The 16,435-nt window shown below is 37.8% G+C and overlaps 1 protein-coding gene across 7 annotated transcripts in view; it reads right to left on the minus strand.

Annotated features, from left to right (window-relative positions):
* Positions 1-16,435, minus strand: part of ADGRB3 (adhesion G protein-coupled receptor B3) — a 600,799-nt gene that overhangs the window by 320,357 nt on the left and 264,007 nt on the right. For all 7 annotated transcript variants that reach the window (XM_054023981.1, XM_054023978.1, XM_054023982.1 and 4 more), the window contains 4 exons: positions 13,319-13,483; positions 12,240-12,404; positions 1,687-1,788; positions 1,129-1,235 (listed from right to left, as the gene is read on the minus strand). In XM_054023981.1, the coding sequence (XP_053879956.1) occupies positions 1,129-1,235; positions 1,687-1,788; positions 12,240-12,404; positions 13,319-13,483 (539 nt within the window). The remainder of the gene's footprint in view (positions 1-1,128; positions 1,236-1,686; positions 1,789-12,239; positions 12,405-13,318; positions 13,484-16,435) is intronic.

Below are 16,435 nucleotides of genomic sequence, written 5' to 3' on the forward strand. Positions count from 1 at the left end.
AGAGGGATACCACAACTCTCAGCCAGGTGCATGCAGAAGAGGGGAGGTCTGGTCTAGCAAAGGTGCTTTCTCCTTGTCTGAGTTTAAAAATAATGCTTCTGTTGGCTAATGCTGAAACTGCATCCCTTGTCTCAATTAAGTTGGAATCTAATGAAACAGAAAGGCAGCTCAGGGGAATTCATCACAATCTCCTCCAGGTGAGAAATCAGATTCAGCCACCAGATTGTTAAGCACATTACATGAGAGTTGTGCTTGGTTGAGAGGCTGGGAAGTAGTCATATTCCTTCACAAACACACAGCTGTTAGTGCCCCTCTGTTGAATGATTAATGGAGCAGCATTAACGGTGACCTTTGAAAGAGGAGGGGGAGTAATAAGGGTGTCAGGAAAATATATCTTGAGAAGAAAAAAAAAAATGAGTGTCCATGAGACTCTTAAAATGGGCTCTGCACACACTGGAATGACCTGGCAGAGTCCTTAACTGGGAAAACAGAATTTAAAAATACATTTAGGAAGACATTGTTAATTTGTTTATACATTATATCTTGTCAAGAAACCTTTCTATGTATGTTTGAAAAGCATATCATATTGCTCCATGGGGTTATTTATTTTGTTTGCAATCTAGTGCAGTATTTTTACCCTTCAACTGTCTTTCCTTTTAATTCACCTAAAGTAGAAGTTCAGAATTTGATATCAGAAGAAGGCATCATAGTTCCTCACTTGCTAGCATGCAATCAACGAATGTAAAGTATTATAACATGACCTTAGTAGGTTGAATTCCTGCAAATCTCATTTATTCCGATCTCATTTGCTAATAAGCCTAAAATATGTGCCTTTGCCCCCAGGACCTCGATAAAAATTTTATACAATGAAAAAGGGAGCCTTCATCATTCTTTTCACTGCTACAGTGAGACAAAGGGCTCTTTCATTCAAACAGCAGCAGATATACAGGATCAAAATCATATGCATTGGATATAAATTATCCTTCCTCAAGTCTCCCCCACCCCTATTCCTCATTTATGTTCCAACATAAACAGCATGTTGACTGAAGGATAAACAGTTAAATGCTTATATGGTGATGATTAGCAAAGAATAAACAGAGCAAGTACTAAAGCTGGCTTTGCACCTACTGAATGCTGCAAGTGTCTGTACTCATTTGATATGCATCTAGCAAAGCTTGGATGTTCCCAGAAGGCCACGCCATGAACACTGAGAGAGCAGCGTCTGCTAGTGGTGCCTGTGAGTCATAAAGAACAGAGAAAATATTTATATAACTGAGAATAGTCAGACTGAACAAAGCCTATGTAGGATACATTCTATATTATTTTAGAGCATACACAGAAACAATTTCATGCAAATGAGCATCAGCAGCATTCAAAGAGCAATACATGTTATGTTATGTTCTTACTAATATCTTATGTTTCTGTAACAGATTTGCTGTGTCATATAATTGGCATTTAGGAGTTTTAATTAGAAGGCTTTATGGTCTGCTTGATTTTCAGCAAACTGCCTGATACATCCTGGCAATTAATTATTACTCATTATATTATATATGTTTATATATTTCACTGAAGTATCTGGGCAATGGTTAGATGTGTTTGAACGCAGGTTGAAGGGCAGTTTTAACAAAAAATAAAACAGTTTTCCCCCCTCTATTGTCAGCATGTAAATTTGATGTACTACTGTACCTGTGGCATTGAGAGGACATCGATTGAATGCCATGTCACCAGCTGGGGTCCTTTTCCACACCATTGACATCAAATAATCTTCAGGACATATTTCATAAGGTGCTGTGATTGAAAAATGAGTATTTGAATATAGGCTTTTGTAAAATGTATACATTGCCTATCAGAAAAAATACATCCTCAGCCTTAACCCCATACTCTCTGAGAAATGCAGATTGTTGTCTTTAGGGGCTTATTTTAACATGCTTTAGCACATAAATGTAAAATCTCCTTTGATTTTTGTATAGGAGCTCTCTTCCTGCTGGGCTTTCATTTCACAATCTGTGGCATTTACTCTCTCTTGCCTACATACATACATATGCAATATTAACTCTTTTAAAAATATACTACATTGTACCAGTTTCTATTTAAAACATTTTGTCTCTGTTGCAAATCAGTATGGTTACCGGGCATGAAAAATGTAGAAAACTCTTTAAGGCTTTTGTAGTTTTTTTTTAAACTTTAGTTGCACCCAAAGCAATTATTTTAAAGCCATTGCTGAAACATTAAATGTGATAAGCATGTCAATTGTGAAGCAGATATTCTGGAAACAAGAGAGTAGGTCACTACTTCTTTTGAAATGGCTTTCATTGCAATTGTGTTGTTAGCGAGTGAGGCCAATAATGTGACTCAGAGTGGCTATAAGCCAAAATGACCTTTACTGATTATCACAAAAAAGTTTTTAAAAGGAAAGGAAATTACTTTCACATTCCCATGGTAACAGACTCCTACTAGCAAATATGGACAAGGTAAAAGAAAACTACATTGGTAGCATTTTCACATAATCAAGACTTCTAGATTCCTTTTGGTGTTCAATATTTTTGTTGTAGTTTCCCAGTTTGTATTTTTTTAATATATTAACTCTAAAAAGTCCCCATTTTGACAGATGTCTAACCATTTGAAGTGATGCAAAACACTAGCAGCTCAAATAATTCCAAGAGTAGCAGAGAAAAATGGGGAATACTTTCTATCATTGTCTGTATTGGAGTAGAAACTATGGCCTTTTGTACTAAATGCAGTATACACTCATAATAAGAAGTCCCTTCCTCAAAGTGCTTGCTAGACACGATAAAGGGTTAGAGAAATAAAGTATAATTATCTCCACTTTCCAGATAGGGAAGTGAGGCACAAAGGGATTAAAGGACTCATGATGGCTATACAGGAAAACTATGGCTGAGGCAGGAATTGAACCCCAGTATCTTGAGTTCAACTCCAATTCCTTTTCCACAAGACAACCCTTTCCCTGTACTTCTACTGACAAAACTATGCAGAAGCAGTGAACTCTGTCTTTGTGGATGACAAAGAGCTCCTTGCAGATGGCTCAGTGATACTAATATGAATCACAGTCGTTCCGAAAATTGCTTGCTAAATTTGCCTAGGCATCAGCACTCCTGAATCGTAAGTCAAGGAAAGTTGATGATGCTAGAGAAGCAAGAATATCCCTTAATGGCAAAACTCTAAGAAAGTGAGCTGTTTCACTTATCCAAAATGCTAATTTGCTTCAGATAAGGCAGTCTAAAAGTGAACTCATGAGGCCCATGTTCTAATGGGGGAAAGCAAGGGATTCATGATAAATGGGGAACATCTGGTGACATAAGCATGTTCAAATTACTGTCATACTTTAACCTTGTGAAAGAAAAGAAAGTTAAGTGATGGTCTTTGGGCTCTGAAGACTGATACAGCCTACCCAGGTGCTGACTTACAACTGACTTTCTTTTTTGTAGAGGTCTTCCCCCTTTATATTGACTACATAATGTCTAATTTGGCTTTACAAGCTTGCTCAATCTGTTTTATTCCAGTTCAGTCTCCATCCAATACTCAAACAAACAGATCATATAGAATCACAGAGTGAAGGTTGCTTGGATGCTTTTGAGGCAGAAATTCTCTCTTTATATATAGTTTAAATAGGGTAAATTTGCATTAGTTTAAAATACATTTTCTTGAGCCTTTTAGGGTTAGAAGTGTTAGTTCCCATTTAGAAGCAAAATAATACCATTTATATTTTTGAAGATGATTTTATGTAAAGAAAAGTTATCATGGTACTTTGGTTGATGGACATTTTGTGGGAAATTCCATATCTGGGGGTGAAGTAGTGAATATTTCTCTAGAAGGTTAGTATAAAAAAAGTGGCTGTTTGACACTGTTCAGGAGGTTAGAAAGTTATTACATAATTCTGCAATTTATCACCTGGCTCTAAAATTTATCACATGAATTAATACTTCATATGTGTAGGTGATGTGTGATAAATTAAACGGCCATGTGATACATTATAGAGCCCTTTGATAAATTAATTGATCATACACATTAGACCACTTCATATGTTCATTAATCTATCACCTCAGGACTTACTTTCACATGCCAAACTCCTTCCCCTTCCAAATGTTGAATTTTATATGTGTGTGGCCAAATGTAATTGATACATTTTATTTGAGAGAGCGTTGAAGGTAGAAAATGTGTGGAGACCTTTCAACTATTTGGAAGTGTTCCAAGTACTGTATTTTAAGTAGGAAGTAAAACAGACTGAGAACAGTACTGACCTATTTTGGTTCTATTTGTAGTGGCTAAATTACATGCGTGTGGGTGTTTTTTCACAGAATTCAAACCCTCTGCAGTGCTCAAAGCTTAGAGCTCCACGCCTCAGCTACAGCTTGGGGGAGCATAGAGCAACTCAGGATTAGGGGCTGTACAGATGGCTTTGTGCTATTTTGGTTCTCCAGTCTGAGTGCTAGTTAATTGACACTATTGCGGTAGCTGAGGATCACCGGGATGCTGGTCAGTAAGACACTTGAGTTTATTTGTAAATGGGGATATCATAAAGGTCTTTTCCCATGCTCTATTAACTTCTATTTCAGCTAATAACCCTCAACTTCTATGCATTTTCTCCTCTCTGCCTATGATTGCTGATGATACAGTATTGTATTACAGTATGACATCTTGGCCCCAAGGTATAAACTTATTAAATTCTGACTCTGAGAAGTTGGAGGCATGGTTATTCTTTAATGAGCTGATTTAAAATTAAATTAAAACGAAAACCATGGATTTGCGTTCACCTCCAAGATTACAGGAACTGATTACCTCATTAATGATTAAACCAACAATGGGTAATGACATTAAGTGGGATGTCAGGTAAGTAATTTAAAAACTGTAAAAAGCGACAAAGAGTCCTGTGGCACCTTATAGACTAACAGATGTATTGGAGCATAAGCTTTCGTGGGTGAATGCCCTCGTCTGACGAAGTTGGTATTCACCCACGAAAGCTTATGCAGCAATACCTCTGTTAGTCGATAAGGTGCCACAGGACTCTTTGTTACTTTTTACAGACCCAGACTAACACGGCTACCCCTCTGATACTTAAAAACTGTAGAATCTGGCTTGTTCCTTCTCTTACTTTTAGTTTAGCAAACATGGATTATATCTACACATTTACCATGTTGACGAGCACAGTATACAAATGAAGCAGAATGTTCTCTTCATGGTACACCCAAAATGGGGAGTAATGTACCTAACAGCTTACACTGTGTAAGGCCAAATCTTGTTTCCCACATGTAATCTCAGTAAGGAGGTGCGGCACAATGGAAATCTGTGGAGATGGATAGAGAAAAATCCTTTCCTTTAGGCCACTCTGGGGCTGCTGCTTTCTTTCCCCCAAACGCTGTGGATGTTCAGCAGGTGGATATTCATAGCTGTCCCATCCACAAAATACTTCTTGACCCTTCTGCAGATGTTGCCTCTTGAAGCACAGCTCTATGGCAAGAAAGTGCTGCAGATCTCCATTTGTGGTCTTCCAAGAGCCAGCCCCATATTTCTGGGTGTCAGTTAAGCTGCTTGTTGGGCACTGTCCTTTAAGAGAGAGCAGGGTCCAGGGCACTTGGACTAATTACCTGCTGCCCAAGAGGACTTAAGGGAAGGCTACTGAGCCTTACAACAGGGGACACAACTGCAGGTAATTGGGAGATGCCTGAAGACACTGAAGGAAGTAAGGAATTGCCTGCAGGGCCCTGAATCGGAAGAAGAAAGGCACCAGCTGGGAAGGCCTCTGGAGATGGCTGAATTCCAGACATGAGGTGAGCAGAAAGACAGACCCTTAGGGAGGAGGGACTGTGCCCCGTCTGGGATGAAGTTGAAATAAATTAACTAACAAACTTTTAAAGTGAGGATACTCCCTCAGGGAGGAGGGACTGGGCCCAGCTGAAACTGTGATGAAGACTTTGTAAGCTTGAATTTTCTTTTGAAAGACTTTGTGCAGGACTTAATAAAATGAACCCCAGAAGGGGGAATGTGTTGAATATCTGTCCTGTGTGGACTTTATAAGTGAGCCTGAGTTAAGGGGAAAGTGAGGCAGGCCTCAGCAGAGCCATATTGACCTGAACAGGATGCTGCAGGACTGGCATGCCCTTTGACAGACACCCACAGAGGGGATAGGAGGAACGAATCGCATTTGCCTTCATATTAAATGTCTATAACTAAAACTGATTTGCTTACAGTGAAAACTGATTATGGGAGGCAGGATTCGGGGACTACCACCCCCAACAATTGTAATTAAGTTGGGGGTTTTTTTGCATTAAAACCAGCACCTACATTGTTTATTCTGGGATAACTTTTAATCCTATATTTTTATAAGCCCTTCATTATAAAATTAACTAAAATGGTGACAAATCCATGTCAGATGCATTTAGAAAGTCCCAAGCATTATATTATTAATACCTTTCTGAAGATTACTGAATAAGAATCTATGCCTGTAATGGGAGTGAGCTGTATCATGGCCTAGCCCAGTGAGCAAAATATAAATTTAAAAAGTATCATGCAAGTGAGGCTATCAATTGAATATATTAAAAGAAAAAACATGACTGGTGCTCTCTTAATATAGAATGCTATAGAAGTAAATGAATGATTCTCTACAAAGTCTAATATCATCTCGGAATGTATAACATTAATTCACAATTGAAATTAAATAGTGAAAATCATTCACATACTTCTATAGCATTCAGAACCAACGCTGTGCCTGAAAAAGCACAAACTGTCAACATACATATTCTATAGGCTTGCTCCCACTTACTCTCCAGACCTTTATTGTGTTTAGGATGAATTTGCAAACTAATGCCTTCAAGTGTGTTTACAATTTTTACCTTTTGTGAGATGTATTGGTCAGAATTTAATTAAAATGAGACAAATATTGTGTTCAGGAAATTTGCACTGCTAGTGAACGCAGTCAAAAATGTTTTTTAGCTGGATTCTTGGAAAGCAATACTTTCAGGGCCCAAGACCCCACTGGCACAAATGCACTCCTTTATGCTAGTTATGCCACCAGTGTGTTGAGCTCTTGGTGTTCGAAGTATTTTGTGAAAGCAAAGTTGGAGACAGAACTGGTAGGTACTATAAGGGCATGTCTACATTACACAATGGATCGACAGGCAGCGATCGCATCTAGTCTAGACGCAATAAATTGACCGCCGAGCACTCTCCCATCGACTCCAGTACTCCACCGGAGCGAGAAGCAGAAGCAGAGTCGACAGGGGAATGTCAGCAGTCGACCTACCGCAGTGAAGACACCGTGGTAAGTAGATCTAAGTACGTCGACTTCAGCTATGTTATTCACATAGCTGAAGTTGCATAACTTAGATAGATTCGCCCCCTCACCAATAGAGACCAGGCCTGTTCCAGTGAGTCAGCCCTGTCTTCCCAGGCTGAGTATCGGAACACCAAAGATTTCCATGCTGCCCCAGAGTAATGATAGGAAGTGAAATACATAATTACTATGACTGGCCAGAAAACAAGAATTCCGTCTTGTGAATAATTTCAGGGTTTTGAAAATTAGTTTAATTCCAATGAAGAACAAAACTGAGACATTCCAAAATGTTTTCACAAAAAACAAAACAAAACACAAGAGCCCCACTCCACCTCCCCAAAAATAGCCAACAACCCAGTAGTTAGGGCACTCACTTGGCTGTGGGAGACAAAGGGAGATAACTAAGGGGGGATGTGAGAGAGAACACACAACAGACAGTCAACCTGTGAAACTCTTTGTTAGGGGATGTTGTGCAGGCCAAAACTACAATGGGGTTCAGAAAAGAATTAGAGAAATTCATGAAGGATAGGTCCATCAACGGCTATTAAGCAAGGTGGTCAGAGACAGAACCCGATGCTTTGTGTGTTCCTCAATCTCTGATTGTCAAAAGCTGGGACTGGATGACAGAGGATAATTGCCCTGTTGTGTTCATTAACTCTGAAGCATCTGGCACCAGCCACTATCAGAAGACAGTATACTGGGCTAGATGGACCATTGATCTGATCCAGTATGGCCGTTCTTATGTTCCCTCCTCTAAATCAGGCAGAGCCTTACCCACCAGGCTATTGCTATTCTGGAGTGGGTGGATCTCTCTTTTTGACCATAAATTCCATACTAGACCTGAGAATTCTTTTCAACACATTTTTTGTCAAAACAATTACATTTAATAGAAAAAAAGCATTTCATCATGAAATTCCCGACCAGCTCTAATAATTACATGCGTTTTCCCAAGTGTAGCTTATCTAGTAATTATTTTGCGGCTATACAATATAATGTTCAAAGCATTCTACAAACACTATTACATATTGGTTACTTGGTACAATGGAAACTCTTGTAACAGTCTTCTAGAGTTTTCTTTTTGACTGCATATCCAAAGTCTGTTTTAAAAGCTGATGTGAATCTATACTTATCAATGTATTGATAAATTGCATCACCTTCAACCTGTTTTGAATTTTGCCCACAGACTTCAGTAGGAATTTATGGCACTCAGTATCTTGAAGTATCGTGTCCTATATCAGCACTTCTAAAGTCGGGATGGCTTAAAACACTTTGTTGATCATTAAAGTTAAGAACTAGACCCTAACTTTGCCTATTAAGGTCTTTATTCATTTTTGTCCTACTGATACTAGTGCCGATTGGTTCAGTATTATTTTTTTAGTAGTATTATAGTAGCATCTAAAGGCGCTAGTCAAGATTGGGGCCCCATTGTGCTAGGTGCTCTACACACACACACAGTAATTTTTTGCTCCGAAGAATTTACAATCTAAATTGGCAAAACAGACAAAGGATGGGAAGGGAAAACAGGGATACAGAGAGGTGAAGTGACTTGCTCGAGGTCACACAGCAGATTAGTGGCAGAGCTTAGACTAGAACCCAAGTCTCCAGAGTCCTGGTCCAGTGCCCTATCCCCTAACAAAACTAACAAAGCAAAGTTTTCACAAATCTTGTAAAAAAGATGGTATAGCTGGAGATAATTTATCAGGTCTCCACATTTAATCAAAACTTAAAGCATTGGCATCAAATAAGTAATGATATTAAAATATTTTCCTTTTTCTCATACTCTATCATAAAAAGTTGATATCTCCTCTTTGCTGGGAGAGGAAGATAGGGATGGATCTCTCCAGAATTGCTCTGTTCTGTATTCTCTCCCCGAAGCTCTGGTACTGGCCAATGTCAGAGACAGGGTATTGAGCTAGATGGCCCATTGGTCTGACCCAGTATGACAGTTCTTATGTTCTTATCTTTTGTGTGAAGGCATTAGCAATTCTTTAGCAGAAGCAGTTGTGTTCTGTCATCTTTAGGTTAATATGGAAAATAATTTGTCATCCCTTCCATTAATTATCAAGTCAAAGCAATTCATATGTTATGTTTTTCCTTACTGAGAAGAGGCACTTGGTGGTGAATTTGATGGATTTGTTTTGAGTAAAAACTGAATGATGCATAAATATAAAAATACTATGGAAAAAAACATTATAGGAGGTTCCATTAACTTAAAACCAAAACTAATACTGACTGAACACAAGATATCATCAAAAAGGAAAGGGCATTATATTTTTCAAAGAAAATTTATGCAGGCTTCATTGTTTATAAAGATCATTTGAAAATGGGCTCCAGTGATCTGATCTTGTCTGAAAAAAGACACACTTCTGAAATGTGTTAACAAAAATCTGAGATATTAGATTACTTTTCCATGCTTGATGTGGGGGAAAGGAACATTGGCTGGACTGAGAGATGAGGCTCCATATAAGCCTCACCAGTCTGGTGAAGGGGTATCCCCTTCCTCATGGTATCTCATGCTCACGTGGATGAGAATGGACTTGGGTAATAGCATGGGCTTTGTCTTACCCTCTCACTCCCATTGATCATGATTGGCTCATTTGAAGGGCCCTTCTCTCTGAATTGGCCCAGTCATGTGGCTGCAAGTCTTCATAAAGCTCCCTCTGGGAATGGGCTGCCACTTTACTGGTGCCCAGCTGACCCTCCCACCCTTCTCAGATCCTTAGGTTGGTTAAAATTATATACAAAAGTAGAAGATCTGGCTGTAACACTGGCATAAAACTAATGTCAATAACAGAAGAATCAGGCCTTTTGTGTCTGTCAGATGCTTGATGATCATCTATCATAAAAAGAGAAACTAATTAGACACAAACATTTTTAGTGCTGCTTTTCTGAACAACGTTTACAAGCTATAAAAGAAACAGTAAATTAAGAAAACTGCTAAATTAGAATGATCGTTCCTTGGTGATTTTGGCAACTTTCTTTAATCTATATTTCAAAATGTCTGAAAAGAAAAAGGGCCAGGTAAGTATAGAGTCATTCTCATACTGAAGCCTTAACTTTTATTTTATTTTTGTAAAGTGTTGTTTTATATATATATATATATATATATATATATATATATATATATATATACATATACACACACACACAGTAAACCAGTAATTTGGGTAAATTATCCAGTATCTTTGATTAAATCTTAGCTATACTGGGAGATGAACAGTAACTCTGCCTCAAAACAGTTAAATCAAACTTATCGTTAAACTTCTATAAATGTTTGTATAATCTCCTGCATCATTGTTATCATTTGATAAAAGTTTTAGGTTATTACGACTTCTGATAGCATGCTGATTGTGATCTGGTGAATCAAGTCAGTAAACAAATGTAGTGAACAGCACATAATGCTCTGAGTGCATTTGACTTGTAAATACATTTGTAAAATATTTTATTAACAGCAGGTGGCAACCTTTGAAAATTGGATTGTAGCAGTATGGTTTTACCTCTAATTCCACAAATGCAAATGATTTAAAAAATATTTAGTAGGTCAAGACTGGTTTATCTGAATATCTGCTTATCCAGAAGATTCACATTAATCCTGCTATGGTGTACTGTGCAGCACTACTATGGAAAATTATATTTAGTCAAAATTTGTATTTCTTTATGATTACTACACAGTTATTTTGTATTGCTTTTCAAGTAATATAGATTACACTAAAACTATACACCAAAGAAAACATTTTCATGTAGTTAATTACTCTAAAATATTATTAGAGATTTGTAACTACAATTACTCCTTTGTTGCTCTTGGACTGTGTTGTTCTAGTTCATAGTTTTATCTTAATATTTTGAGTTCTGTTCTTGGGGATGTGATTGATTTTCAATTAGGGGACAGATTTTGCTGCTTATGAATATGTGGGTTTCAGAACACAGGTTTCAGATTTGATAAGCCTCCCAATTCCTGACCTGCATCGTCTCTACCATTCAAGTCCCATGTTTCCAGAGCTGAGAGTGCAAGCATTGAAACAGAAAGTGGAATTGTTCAGGGGTGAGAGAGACTGCTAGATTCACTTTGTCATTACCCTGTTCAGAATTTAGAACACAAGACTTCCAGCATGAAGGACTAGCACATAAAATCACTAGACCACATAGCCTCTGTTTGTTATCTTGTATTTGTCTAGTAAAGATTATTCTACTTCAGGTCAATGCCTCCACACAGATAAATATAGAAAGATAAATTTGTATTCACCAACTGTTTTTGCTTAGTCATCACTTTAGTAGTTGCCCAAATTTGTTCTTAAGTGTCACCTAGGAAGACTTAAATCTGTGGGCAGGACAATACAAAATATGCTGCAAAGAAATGTGTTTAAATATGTATAGTAAAACTGAAAAGATGTGCGTCCTTTTCATTTGAACCACCTTCCTTTTATAATATATTGCTCACATACAGTATTCATTCATTCTATACATTACAGTGGGGTTCATTCTTTTTTCCCCCTTATCTTCATTCCATTTGGATGCTCCAGATGCATGACATAGAGGCCTTTTGTATGGAGGATAAAAGGACGAGGTTGAATCCACAAACCAAACCAAACTAAAAATACTTAATTTTCTCAGAAGCTGCATTGTCAGGGATGTTTTCTATAACAAATTATCCCCCCAAAATAATGCAGTTGCACCTATGTAATGAAATGTTTTTCTGAGAGCTTCAATTTTTTATTATAATTTTATTTAAAAAAATTCTTCATCTTTTAACCACCCATTGGGCTAGACAGTGTCCACAGTCATTGACAGAAATAGCAATTGCTTCTCTGGATCAAGGGCATTGTAGGACCATTTATGAAGATTACTTTTTATATATTGATCCTACCTCAAATGTAATATATTAAAGTGATTTTTGGCACTGAGAAACTACACTGAATTACATACAATAATAGTATTGAGATTTGCTTCTCACCAGGGCACCTCTGTTCACTGCATCGTCTGATCTCCTCACCAGTCCCTTCACACTGTTGCCCAGTCACAGCTGCACCTTGACAAATCCTTATTCGCCTTTCCCAGCCACCATCACATGACTTGGAACATCCACTCCAGTGACCCCATTGGTTCCACTGACCGTTAGCTGTTTGGAGGAATGTCATTATCAGAATTGTGACAGACTGCACTGTAAGACACTATTAAGGCCAGAATTTTCAAACTTGTTCACTAAAGATAGGCTCCTAACATTGTTCATGCATGTAAATAAAAATAAAGTCAGCGGCAGGTGTAGGTGCTTGGTGCCTCTGAAAATCAGGCTTCTTTGATTGTTCCTCAGTGCATCACAACTCAAGTTTAAAAAAAAAATATCACTGCAATTAGACTTTGAGTTAAGCTACTGCTCTGAAGCCTGAACATAGATGTTGTTGTCTTTGTATTTTTTCTTATCTCTGTATTCATTGCATACACATGTATTTTGTTATTGTATACATGTGTATGCAATGAATAGAACAATAAAACATGAAAAAAAATCCCCCATATGCCATTTAAAGGCCAGATTTTACATGCCCTGGCAGCGTAAAGCAGTCTTAAACTAAGTGTAAGTATAATTTACTCACACTGAGAATTAGTTCCTTCATATACAATTTCTTCTTGTTTCTTGAAATGCATTGTTTTCTAGTCCTCAACTTTTTATTTCTAAACATAATTGTTTTTAAAGAAATACTTATAACACTAACACATAGGAATGTTAGTGTTTCAGAGCCCAGTTTTTTCAGCTTTACTGACACGGTCCCATTGTCGTCAACAGGCTTTTTACGTGAGTAAGGATTAAGGCCCCAATTCCAGAAATGAATCAGTGCAGGAGCCGAAGTGCTGTCTAAGGGACCCAGACAGGCACAGGGTCAGCCTACGCAGAGACAGTTGTAGGATTAGAGCCTAAATGATGCGGGCTGGCAGGATTGGGGCCTTAGATCTCTTTTTAATCGCAAATTAATGACATGAATGCACTAAGTCGGATTTTTCCACATGAATCACTTCAATTTAGAGGATCCTACTTACCTGTACATTCTGGGTTATGACACTCCCTGCTTTCAGCCCAAGGACCTCTGCATTCAGAACCTCCATGAGCAGCCGCAGTGCACTGTCGACTTCTCTGCTGGGTGCCATTGGAACACGTCACTGAGCAGTGACTCCATGAACTCCACTCTTGCCACTGTCCATCAACTACCACAGCAACACATAAAAGACAGACAAGCCATTACCACCAAATCTATGCAGTAACAGAATGGTTAGTTTTATCATAACCAATTTCGTCTGCACTTTGAAACATATTTTTAAGACTGAAATTGCACCAGAAAGCATCACTTTAAACATCTTACAACAATGGCATTTACATTATTGATGTTTTCTTTGTTTGTGGTGGGATTTTTTGTTTTGTTTTGTTTGTACAGACTGTATTCTGATACACTGGGTCACATTTCCAAAGCAGGTGAACCTACTAAACGTACAAGAATTCGTTGTATCGATCAAAACTCTGCATTCACACTGCCTAACAGCAATTATTCTTTGTGCAAACCATTACCCAATATGAATTCACAAATTTAGCTGGCAATAGCCTGTTATTCACCTATCGTCCTTCTTTGAAAATCTGGCTTTAAAAGTACACTTATACTTAAAAACAACACAACTGTAAATCAGTAACTTCAACTGCCCATCCTGACTTCAAGAGTCTGCATTTCACTTCTCCAAGATAAAGAAATCACATAAACAAAGCAGTGCTGGGATGGCAGCACAGTGTTTTAGGGGGTTGTGATTTCAACAGTTATAGAGGAAGCAGAATTCTTAAACAAAATTATTGAAAGTCAAATCACTAAGTTAAAACTAAACACATCTGTATTTCTCTTGTTTAGAAAGCATGGCCACTTTAAATCTTTTTCCTGCGGGGGGAATTGCTGATTGTTCCAGAAGGAGGAAGTGCTGTTTGTGAGAGAAGGAGCAGAGAGAGAGGGGAGAGCAACAGGGATGTGTGTCTGGAGCTCCAGAGAGAAGCGCTGCAGCAAGCAGGCCCTTTCAACTTTCAACCCTCATTTACCCTTATTACCTGCAGCAAATAGAAGCACGGGACTGTAAACTCACCTTCTGATACACCATCCAATAGCTCCTTTGCAGAGAGCCAGGCATGATGTTTCAGACTGAAGTACTGAATATTGTTCAAGTACATTATAGTTGCTGCTTAAGACAAAAACTAACAATCAGCTGCTACTTTTAAATGTTACATTGTTATGCCAGGAAAGGGCAAATTATCCACAGGTGTGTAATCTCTGTGGGTGAAATTCACTCCTGTACAGAGAGCCTGCAAAATTCCTATGCACCACGTAAGTCCAGCATAAACCCTTCTATGACAGTTTAAATATTAAATATTTTGGGGTGCAGGAGGAGGCACATTCCTTGTGCTTTCCCTCAGCACAGAGGTGAATTTCACACTATAGTAGCATCTTCTCTACCTATTTGGTATTTCTCACTTCCTCAATTTCAGTTGAGATTCATATATGATATTATGTACTTTTCTGTAAATGTGCTAGGGTCGCATTCTTCCTGCTCACATATTGTTTTGCTCTCTTTGAAAGCAGTGATGTAGACCCATGTGAATTTCACAGTAGTGGTGAGAGCTTGTGTGACTTCCAATAGCCCCAAATTACAAGAAACAGAATGTGTGAAAAAAACTGAACAGCTGGAAAAATTAAATAAATCAGAAAAAAAGGCACAAAAAATTGAAACTTGTCACAGGTCTGGTTCTCGGAGAATCTATTTTTCTAATTCTCTAGTTTTTGGTTTCTCTCTTGTTCATCTGTTAATGCAACAGTCTCAAAAGTTACCATTTTCAGAGTGGCAACATTTTGTTAAATTAACACAATGTTTTCTTCTCCATTTATTTTATTTATTTTTAAATTTTGCAAATAAACTTCAATTTTTACCGCCAAAAATATGGGGTGTGAAAATCAGATATTTCAAACCATTGCATAGAGTTAATGGACAAATGATGAATAGGATGTCTCCATAATATCTTGTCAAACCGAAGAAAAGCAAAATAAATGACTTTCCACATGTCTTGTGTTGGGAAACACCTATAGCTGTAGATTACAAAATGAGGTCAGAACATAAAAGAGATTTGTTGACTCCTAATTATCAGGCTACAGTTCAGGGGAATGGTAGCTGGCAAAGCTATGGCAGGCCGATGAAGAAAGCTGACATATGTTACCTCTTAAGGGAAATGACTTTTCAATAAAACTTAGGCTTTAATGCAAACATCACCGTCTTTTGATGGGATGTTTCCACATATGGACATGTATGTGATATTGCTACCTGTCTCACTCTAGTCGTGAAACTTTTCTCAAAGTCTGGATTCAATGATTCACGTCTGTGGAGCAAGTTTATCCATGAGCAACGTTGCACTGCATGCCACTCAAAACTCGTGACCAGAACTGTATGCACTACAGTGGTCCCACCCCTTTTAATATTTTTTTTGCAGAAGCCCCTAGGAGTAAACTGATTTGGAAAAAACTTAAGAGAGAGTATTTGTAAAGCAAAACCTCATGGAATTATTTAGATAATTTTGTCATTTCATTTACAGATATAACTTTTGTAAAGAGTAAAAATACTGATTAAAAATAATCATAATCATTCTGCAGACATTTTAAAATGCACAAAGGAAGTGGCTTGTAATAAAGTCAGTTATTTTATTTTATTTCAGTGTGAAAGGCCAATTTAAAACGTATGCACCATTTAAGTGCTTAGGTTTTAAGTGAAATTAAAACGGTGCATAAATCTGTGCTGATTCTCCCTCTGCACAGGTGAATAAACTAATATAAATAATTAGAAAGAAAATCTTAGTCTCCTACTATTTCTAAATATGTGACATGTACTGTGTGTAAATAAAAAGGTACTTATTTATTATTATTTATTATTAAGACCACCGAGCAAGATATATTTAAAATGTACATGATGGATATTAAAAATGCACACACTTGGAATGTTTCCCCTTTTTCCCTACCTTTGGCATATTGCTTGTCTTCTTAGGTGTCCCTCCTGCATTGGGATCCCCTACCACAGAATCCCAAACCACGCAGGATCGGTTTGAAATCAATGGGACTCCACATGGATACAGGGCTCCTTGAT

Source organism: Malaclemys terrapin, chromosome 3 (genome assembly GCF_027887155.1).
Source record: "Malaclemys terrapin pileata isolate rMalTer1 chromosome 3, rMalTer1.hap1, whole genome shotgun sequence".
Taxonomy (NCBI): domain Eukaryota; kingdom Metazoa; phylum Chordata; order Testudines; family Emydidae; genus Malaclemys; species Malaclemys terrapin.